We start from the raw sequence: 10780 nt of genomic DNA on the forward strand, positions 1-10780 counted from the left end.
CTTAATTAATTATTACTTTCATTTCATTGTATAGTTTTATTTCAATTATATTGAATAAAAACATTTATTTAATCGGTACACTTAATATCTTAAAATTATAGCTCCTCTCTTAAGGCTTAGTAAGTGAGTGAAAAAAAAATAGTGTCATGTATTGATACATATGCTCGTCATAATTTATTGATAAAGCATTCAATAAAGAAAAAAAAATAGTGTGCCTACTTAGTTTGAAATAGTGATATTGATATATTTGGAGTGAATATGTGATATATTTGGAATTAATATATGTTCAAAGATATTGGTATTATGAATTAGTTCGGATAAATGAATATGATAGGATAATTAATTATTTTTAAAGAAAAATTAAAGTAACATAATTTATCTAATATATTTATATTTGTTTATTTTAATTCCTTCATTCGTTATATTTTACAATTATCTTAAGTTTATTGACTTGATCATTATGAAGTCTTTTAAAGTGAATATCTTTATAAACTTGGTATTTCTTTATTTGGATATACCAAATTGATTTTTAAGAGTTTTAGTCCTTACATGTCAAAAACACTTCATTCATATTTGAAGTCAAACCCAAGCATCCACATTCTTATATCAAGATATGGATCTTAACGTAATCATCAATATCAAAAACCATGCAGAGACACTTCTTTAGAAAAATGAGAAAAATCTCTAACAAGTGGTAATCAATATATATATAAATAAAATTTAGTAAAGACTTTGAGCCTACATGAATACATCATCATGAAAAGTTTCAAGCTATAAATAAAAGATTCGACAATCTTGATAGAGATGATTCTATTCAATGTTTTGAGTTAAAGAGATAGTCTAAACATTTTGAACGAATATTAAAGTCTCATATTGCTTAAAATAGTTATAGTTCATCCTTCGTCAGCAAAGTAAAAAGAGTGGATTGACCAAACATAAGTTAAGCGAGGCTTAGAACAAACTACATGATCTTGTTGAGAAACCTTGATAACCCATGACGCTCACTATAACACATCGATCAAATATGATAGACAAGATAAACGACAAAAAAGAGGTTATTGAACATTCTAAAAAAGCTAACAAATATTGAATACTCCTAGAGCTCTTGTATGAGTTCCAAGATCGTCCACACAAAAAGAATTATGAAAATTTGATCAACAAATTTCTTCTATTGTTATTCCTAAACACCTAATGAACAAGGTCATGCAAATCAATAACATTTACGCAGTTTTTACCATTTCACCATATATTGAAGAGGTTCGAATTCTCAAGTGAATTACTCTTAATATCAATAAATATAATGGATCAATTGATTTGGAAACCTACCTCAAGGTATTTCTACCTTAAACGGATCTATTTTTCTTAAATAGAGAAGTAAATTGTTATCTCTTCCGAATCACTCTTAAAAGACGATATTTAAAATAGTACTATTATTTTTATCTTAATTCCATTAATTTGTTTTGTACATTTTTATTATATGTTTATAACTCAATTTAACAATCACAAACTTATGTTAAAAGTTTTCCTTAAACATGTCAACTAAAGAAATCACATATTATTAAGTGATAAATTTATTGATTGTTGCTTTTAGTGATATCTCCACTCTATATTAAGTCACAATGCATATGTAGACTTCATCCCAAAATTTTTCTAAATTCCCTATATTTCAATCATCCAATAAACATAGATGAAGTTGGAATGTGAATAACTTGGTATATTACCATAAAAGAAAACTAAAGTGGGAACAAACAAGCAAGAAAAACTCCACTCTCCTCCATAGGCACTTCTACTTTCAAACAAAGTAACAAATATGACAGCTATACTTCCACAATGCTAGTCGATATTTTTATACATATTCTCATGTCTTAATTTATTGATAAAGCATTGAATACAAAATATTTAATATTCTAGAGACACGAATATAAAGCTGGTTGCACTTTTCATCTTTTAGGTATGGTCATGGTTACGATTTTAGTTTTCAAATTACGTTAACTGTATTTTTTTATATATTTTGAATTTGATTAATTTTTTATGTTATCGGATTTTCAGTTGACTCTTCGCAATATTAATATAGTAATCGGGTGATTCCAAGACAAGTGAAGATCACGTCAATAAAAATTAATTTATAGATAAATTAGTTGCACAGTTTTAATATATGGAAGACAATTTAGGAATAAAAATACGTATTTCTGGAGTAAAATATCATAATAATTAAAATATCTGGAGGTTAAAAGTACTATTAAGTCTAAAATAGATAAATATAAATAGAATTGGTTAGGGGATGTTTTGTCTTAAAAAATTAAAACTATTTAATACTTTCTAAAAATTTAAACAAAAAGGAGATAAACAATCTTGAAATATTTAAAATTATTTTTAACGTAAGTTCTACTATTTTTTTTTTAATATTTTGTATTTTTTTGATATAAATCATCCTAAAACACTCCATAAATCTATAAAGCAGTATTAGATAAAAATAATCAATATATTAATCATCTTAAAAATATATAACATGTTCAATGGTTCTCCCACTAAATCTGCAAGGGTACGACGTATCTTTTTCTCTGACTCATTTCCAAGTCATTCATAATTTCAATCCAAATATATAAGCTGTCTATGTCCCACATCGGTTATTTCGAAGGCGTTACGTATGCTACTGGTGATTACCAATTTTATAATTTTAAATTAATAATAATTCTAAAATATAATTTTGCATTCAATGTAAATAAAATATTAATTTATTGTCCATAACAAATTAAAAAATGTTTACCAGATATAATACTATACTTTTTAATTAATTTCAAATTATTAGTATCTGCGAGCTTGTTTTATTAATAAACGAGTAAAAAGTTTATGTTTACTTTATTTGTGTATACGTACTCGTTAAATTGTTGCTTTTCCATCTATAATGTATTTTACTGGTAGACCTACCTCCTTATATTATATTTTATATTTGGAAAAGTTAACTTAACAATCATCAATAAGAATATTTATTAATTATTACCAATTAAAATAAAAGCACTTAATAGTACTAATAATCCTATATTATATGAAATATTAAAGTCTTGATGAACTTGAGAACATTAAATTTAATTACTTTGACTAAAATAAAAGGAATTCATTTTAAACAAATAAATTAATGGATAACATATTGGAGGAATTAGAGACTGAGTTAACTCATCCACAACTATTGGTATCAACTATTAATAATAAGAAAGTCTACAATCAAGTGTTATTATTATGAGACGTGCACGAAATATAGTTCTAAATTTTATAATATTGGATGTTTTATAAAAATACTTGAGTTGTATTTTGGGTTAAATTCTCTTAAAAATTGTTTTTTTTTAAATAACATATCAATAGTGAATCTTATTTTAATCATACAACAAGATATTGTATTTATATCGGTGTTACCTTTCTTAATTCAACTAATCATCACTTAATATATATATATATATATATATATATATATATATAATTAGAAAGTGTAATTAAAGTTTCAAAAACTAATTATGATTGCATATATTTTAGAGTGTTAAGACCATATAAAATGGTGTTTATTCAAATGATTATCTAGAATAACTATTTATGTTTAGATAAAATTTTAAATGTAATCAATATAAACTATTCTAAACGACTTTTAAATTTTTTGATTTAATTTAGTTTTCTAATTTTAGAAATATATAGATTTAATTTCTTTATATAAATTTTGTTTTATTTATTTAAAGTTTACATTATAATATTTTAAAATTTTGAAAAGTTAAATGAACTTATTTAAAAATTAAATTAATTCAAAGACTAATAAACTATACTAAAATTGGAAAAAGAAACTAATTTTAATTAAAAATTAAAACATGTTTAACTCATTAAATAAAATGCAATTATGCCATTCTATTATTGATTAATGTTGTACTAAGTTACATATGAGAGAAATTTTGGATTGGTTCGACTTGAACGACGTCGTCTCTCTCAGTGATTACGAATTACTTTCACTGCAACAAAATCACTTCCGGCAGCCGCATATGGAATTGCGATTTCACTGCTTCTGTGCTGACAAACTGGGAGTGTGACGCATTTATCTAAGGTGCGAATTCGCCGTAAACTGTTGTGTGTGCAGAAGAGGTTTGAATTGCTGCCGCAATTGCGGTTATTTTGGTATTGCGCGAAATAACAGATAAATGCGACCATAACTGCGGTCGCGTTGACGTTGCTGCCACAATCGCGACGGCGAACAGTGTTTCAAAACATCTTGTGAGGTTGAGGCTCGTCTTGTTTCTAATGTCTGTACATTGATGGTGTTTACTTAGGTTTTTGTAACTTTTTGTGCATTCTTCATGTTTTAGTTTGATCTTTGCTAGTAAGTCACTCTTTGCTGTTGTTTGTTGTAGTTTATTGTAGATTACAAATTCACGAGGGAGATTAAATAAATACGAAGTTAGGCGCTTGAAAAATTGTTATTCCTGATATGCTTAAGTCAGTACTTGAGGTATTTAAAAGAGTTGTTGCGAGCATTTGTCTTTTCAGTATTGATTGTGTGAGTGATTAATTACCGGCATTTCTGCTCAGCATGAAACGAAGAATGAGAGAAGAGAAAAGAGTTGGGCAATCAAATGGAGCATTTAAAAGTAGCTGCGTCGTTTCTTAGTTGTGTCAAACAAGTATCCATGTTAGTAATCCATAGACGCTTTGATTGCTGTTACCTGTATTTAATTTTTCCTTTTAAAACTTTACACTAATAAGGATAGAATGATCACAGTACTTAGATAAATTATAAAATTGTATTATGTTTACAAGGACTCATACTTTTGAAACAGTGGTTCTCTCTTCTGACTTCATATCTATGTTTTGTGTTAATTTTATGCATTTTTGTGTTATGTTTATGATTTTAAAATTTGTGTGCTCTCTTATATCATATCCATGTCGCATGCCATATCCTTGCTTCCTAGCTTGTGTCTAGGTACTTGATGTTGCATTTTATTTGAATTTGAACTCTTTCCTCAAACAAATGTATCCTTTTCTATGCAGGAATTAATGTAAAATCTAGTGGCTCATTTACATAAACGCTCCATTGTTTGTGTTCAGTATCTCTCGTCTACTAGGACCATTACTGGACTATTTTGAATTGTCAAAGGAAATTTTTGGACTTGTGTGTTAAGTATCTCTCATTTTCATTTTCTGGCTTTAAATGCAATAGCATATACAGACTTGACGCAAATGCAAAATCATGGTGTATGAGCGAAGTTGAGTAGATGCTTATCATACCATGCACTTTCCATGCTTTGTGCTTAGTCTGTTCTCGGCAATTTATGACTGTGTCTTTCTCGCCTTCTTTAGTTTTTATTTTTTGATAAATGAAGCTTATATTCAGATGTGCCGGGAGTGGAGCTAAGTTCTGTTTGTAACTAGGCCATAATTGCCAAATTTGAGAAACCTTGTCTGGCTTTTAGTCCCACTCAAGTGAAAGAGAAAGGGAGGAAGGGGTTGAAAAGGTATGAATGATTGGCCATTGATTTACATTTTTATGGTACAACAAATTTCGTTTTCATACTTGTATCTACTGACATATAACATCTGTCAGAACTCAGAAGCAGTCATAATTCCTTAATGGAGAGTTCTGAAGAGGAAAATGATGGAGTCTCCGGAAATCATGTCCCCAAGGAACTGATTCGTTTAGCATCTAATGGTGCAAAATTTGTTGACGAAGTACTCAATGGTCAAAATGAATGTTGTCTGGAGAGTTTTCGCATGGATAAACATGTATTTTATAAGTTATGTAATATCCTGCAAGCCAAGGGTTTATTGCGTCACACAAATCGAATCAAAATTGAAGAGCAACTAGCCATATTTGTGTTCATAATTGGACATAATCTACGGACAAGAGCAGTTCAAGAGTTATTTCATTATTCTGGGGAAACTATTAGTCGTCACTTTAACCATGTTTTGAATGCTATAATGTCAATTTCACTGGAACAATTTCAGCCTCCTGGTTCTGTTGTTCCTTCAGAAATCTCTGAAGATCCTAGATTTTATCCATATTTTAAAGTAAGATTTCAGAAATGACTTTGATCACTATCTTGTATGGATTGATTTTGTCTTACTTTTTAAAAACTCTTTAATAGGATTGTGTGGGAGTAATTGATGGTATACATGTACCAGTGACGGTAGGTGTAGATGAGCAAGGACCTTTCCGCAACAAGAATGGTTTACTTTCACAGAATATTCTGGCAGCTTGCTCGTTTGACCTCAAGTTCCATTATGTTTTGGCTGGATGGGAAGGATCTGCTACAGACTTGCAAGTTTTTAATTCAGCAATTACAAGACGGAGCAAATTGCAGGTCCCTGAAGGTAAATATTCTGTTATTTTATTTGGGTAAATTTATGTAAAATGCAGTTATGATTTAGGTTGTAATACTGTTTGAACTCTGTCTCTTGAATGAAACCAACTTCTAACACTCGGAAGCTAAAGTCATTCTATTTCAGTTGTATGATATACTGATTTAGAAGATCTGAACTCCTTTGTCCTTTTAAATTCATATCAATTTCATTCTTGTATCAAAAGTTTTATGCTTCAATTATGTCCTAAATAAACGAGAGTAACAAGATGTAATGTTTTTATAACCAACCCTTTCAACCGGCTACCTATTTCATTTTTGTATAAAAAACAGTCAATTACATTTCTTGCGCATTGTATATGTAACAATCCCTTCGAAATTAACTGTTGATATGGAATAAAACTTCACTTCCAGCTCAAAAAGTGTTTTTGGTTCATTGTTGTGAAATTATGCATGTTATGATTCATCCCTTCTTCAAACCAAATAGAAGAAAAAAAAATATTCATGTTGCTCTCTGTTGGGCTTCTCTAACTTTGTGTATTGTTTGAACTGGTTTTTACTTCTCCCCAAAAAAGTCGAGATTCAGGCTCCGTACTGTGGAAATACTAGACGTCAATCCTGTTGACTCATCCATTACTATATGAACAATTTTCCTTTAATTTTATTGGGTCGATTTCTCACACACACAAAAACCATATGTCTCCTTTTCTTCTGTCCATTTCTCACACTTTCATCGAATCCTGTTGACTCGTTGTCATTCCCTATGTTTGTTCTAGGCAAAGCTCAAAGAGATGATAGAGGGGTTGAGCGGATGAAATTCACTTCTCATTTTTGGGATTTGAGGATATTATGTTCTCTCCGCAAATGCCCGTTAATTTGGTTTGAAAATAAAAAGCATGGTGTATTTGATTGAAGGGAAATAAAGGGAGGGCATTTTTTTTTTAAGTTGATATCTTTTTGTTTAAAAGGTTAGTTGGGTGGAGAGGAAATGAGTGGCCTCCAAAATCTCCCTTCCATCTATTTTTCTTTCCTCTGATATTGAGTGAATTTATAGGAGAGTAGTGTAATTTATAACTTTTGGACTATACCAGCTAAATTGCTTCCTCGTCTCCTTTAATATTAGCAATGATATTGCAGTGTGTGATTCATGTTTTCCCTTCCCCTTTCTTGATCCAAACACAAAAAGGAGACTCTAGCTTTTCCTTTTATCATTTGAACCAAACGTATTGGAACTTTAACCAACTATCCTTTAGCTGCATCAAATTGAAGTTGATCAAGATGGTATATATTTCACTAATTAGCTAATTTCAACTTTTATTTGGTTGTGCTTGAGAGATGACAATGGCAAATGCCACCTTAGGTGATTGATTGGTGATGTATTCCTATGTTCCCTAAGCAACTAAGGGAAAACATTTCCAACTTTTTATATTTAAGACTTAATCGAAACATATGAAGCTAACACAACAAAAATGAAACATGATGCAAACTTAAGGGTCAAATGATTAATTATTTCCTATGGCTTCCATGCACTCTGTCCTATGATACAGGTAGATACTACATCGTAGACAGTAAGTATCCAAATGTGCCAGGTTTCGTTGCTCCATATTCCATTCCCTACTACAAGGAATTTCCCAGCGATTTCCACCCACAAGATGCCACAGAACTATTCAATCAACGGCACTCATTATTACGAAACGTCATTGATCGAACTTTTGGGGCTTTAAAGGCACGATTTCCTATATTGATGTCTGCTCCTTCTTACCCATTACAAACACAAGTGAAGTTGGTGGTGGCTGCATGTGCATTACACAATTTCATTCGCAATGAGAAGCCAGATGATTGGATTTTCAAGATGTATGAGCATGGTTCATTTCCAATGGAGGAATCAGAACCCCAATTAGAAATGGCAGTGGAACCAAAGATGGATGTTGAGAGCCAGACTCAGGCATCAGATCATACTTTTGATTCTGAAGAAGTTGTACATGCTTCACAATTAAGGAACTCTATTGCTGCTGAAATGTGGAATGATTTTATCCAAGATTTCCCCCCATGTAAATTTCATTAATCAAGCTTATATGATCAGATTAGGTTTTCCTTTTCCTCGGGATCTACAGTATGAGACTGTTGTCATAGTTTACATTAGCGTTTTTTTTATAAAACAGTAGTCCTGTACATCACATCTCATCTCATAAGCTTTTGCTTTTAATTATGGTAAGATACTATACGCTTCAATATTGGGGCCAATGATCCTTGGCAATAGATGAATTCAGTAAAAGGTCGATTTAGAAAGAAAAAAAAAATCCTTCAGATTTTTTACTGTGGACTTTTCTTCAAAAAAAATGATTTCTTTGCCAATTTTTACTATCCAAATTTCCTACAGTTGTTTGGAAGATTTTTTTTTTTTTTTTCTGTGTACCTCCTCTTGTTACCAAGTAAGGTCATGTGAGTGACCTTCATATTCAATATTCATAGTCAGTTCAAGCCAAACTGATATAGTTACATTTGGTGTACAGGGTACTCAAATATTTTCATGGGACCATAAGAAATATACTGACATGGAATTGGGAATGAAGGTACATAGACAGAGAAGTGACTTAGCTTGAAAGGCTAATACATTGCTGTCATGTTGTGGAACTTCGGCACGTGATTCAGTACGGTATTCCCTAAGACATTATCATATTCCTCACATTCTTCTGCGTTGATACTTTTATGCCATTCAATGAACTTCAAAATGTGAAATTACCTCCGACAAATATTTTTGTTACATAGATAATCATGTTAACCTTTTACTTTAATTTAATAGCTCCAAAAACATTCTTAATATACTCACTACACAGTACACATGTTTGTTATTCATCCTTTTCAATTTCATATATTTCTATAACCATTTTAAGTTAGCAATGATAAATAGTACTTGAACAGATACTAATTCAAGTTAATATATTTCCTGACTTTTTTAGATGGCAATAAAACAGGAAAATAGGGGAATGAAAATATGTTATATCTATTGTTTCTTACACGATTTTCTAAAGTGAGAAATATGGTAAAATAAGTTAGTATTTAACATTTCTTCGTATAAAAAAAAAGGTTTAATAGGTTCGGATGTCCCTATATTTGGAGGTTTGTTTTAATTGGGTCTTCCAATTTTTGAAGTGATCAATTAGCTTCCTAATTTTGTCAATTTGAATCAATAAAAACCTTTTTGTTAAATGCAGTTAACGCTGTGAAATTTTTGAACATGTGACACACTGACGCTTCCAGGTGGCATCATTTCAAGTGCATAGGTGGATTATAAAAAGGTAAAATCTCTAAATTAAAAGGGATTTCACCCTTTTATAATCCACCTATGCACTTGAAACTGTGCCACCTGGAAGGGTCAGCGTGTCACATGTTCAAAAACTTCACGGCGGTAACTGCATTTAACGGAAAGACTGTTATTGATTCAAATTGACAAAATTAGGGACCTAATTGATCATTTTCAAAATTAAAGGACCCAATTGAAACAAACCTCCAAATATAGAACATCCATACCTATTAAACCTAAAAAAAATAGAAAATATGTTCTCAATTTTAGAAAGGCCAAAACCTTTATAGAATGAATGTGTCACATTTGTGCTTGAAACTTTTTCCATGAATCCCAAACCCCCCAATTGAACTGTAAAGTTAAAGAAAACTCAAACTCCACGTGAATTTAGTATGAATTTGGAAGGACCATATGAGTTTGATGTGCTAAATCTCGTGCGCCATGTATGATGGCATAGCCTTTTTCCCACTTTATGCAATTCCCTTTTGATCATATCATATGACTCATGCACCATGGTGCCAATTCCACAATTTAAAATGAGTTATAACAACTCACAAGGTTGTATGAACATTTTGGTAACACTATGTATGAATACCGTAAAAGTATTAACCTAAATAATATTAGGTATATACAAAATTTCACATCAAATATATATACACATAAAATACTTATCAATAGATAAGTGATCTTTTGTGACCTTTTATACTGTTATAAAAACAAATCCTTAAAATATTTAATAATAAAGATTTGGATAAATATTTAACTAAATTATTAAGAACTCGTCTTTTGTCGTTATCACTAAAATTAATATAAACAAATGAAAACTTTTCAAAAAAATATATATTTTATTCATTAAGTATATATTATTTTATATGTCTTTCATTAAGTTAGACATCAAGAAAGAGAAATTAGACTCTAATACAATTGTCTAAAATTCTTTTTTTATTAAAATTGGAGAGTTTCTCCACAAATAAGATATGAATTGTTTATATAAAAAAAAATCTGATATCACACTCAAAGTAAAACTTTCAAACTGAAATGTTCGTTAATTCTCTTTTTCATATTATATATATATATATATATATATATATATATATATATATATATATATATATATATATATATATATATATATATATATATATAT

General features: G+C 29.9%; 1 protein-coding gene across 7 annotated transcripts; it reads left to right on the forward strand.

The window, feature by feature from the left end:
• Positions 1 to 3946: 3946 nt before the first annotated feature.
• On the forward strand, positions 3947 to 9153 carry LOC106764559 (putative nuclease HARBI1). 7 transcript variants are annotated; one of them, XM_022783593.1, is made up of 8 exons: positions 3947 to 4253; positions 4386 to 4483; positions 4564 to 4663; positions 5366 to 5486; positions 5576 to 6039; positions 6117 to 6342; positions 7877 to 8380; positions 8843 to 9153. In XM_022783593.1, exons 5-8 carry the CDS (start codon positions 5602 to 5604, stop codon positions 8869 to 8871), a joined length of 1197 nt encoding a protein of 398 aa, XP_022639314.1. In that variant the 5' UTR covers positions 3947 to 4253; positions 4386 to 4483; positions 4564 to 4663; positions 5366 to 5486; positions 5576 to 5601; the 3' UTR covers positions 8872 to 9153. The 7 variants fall into 7 exon arrangements, with proteins under 7 accessions (XP_022639314.1, XP_022639313.1, XP_014504328.2 ...); XM_022783592.1 differs by having other exon boundaries at positions 4386 to 4663; XM_014648842.2 differs by lacking the exons at positions 4386 to 4483; positions 4564 to 4663 and adding an exon at positions 5023 to 5147.
• Positions 9154 to 10780: the final 1627 nt, after the last annotated feature.

This window comes from Vigna radiata, chromosome 1 (genome assembly GCF_000741045.1).
Source record: "Vigna radiata var. radiata cultivar VC1973A chromosome 1, Vradiata_ver6, whole genome shotgun sequence".
In the NCBI taxonomy this organism is placed as follows: Eukaryota; Viridiplantae; Streptophyta; class Magnoliopsida; order Fabales; family Fabaceae; genus Vigna; species Vigna radiata.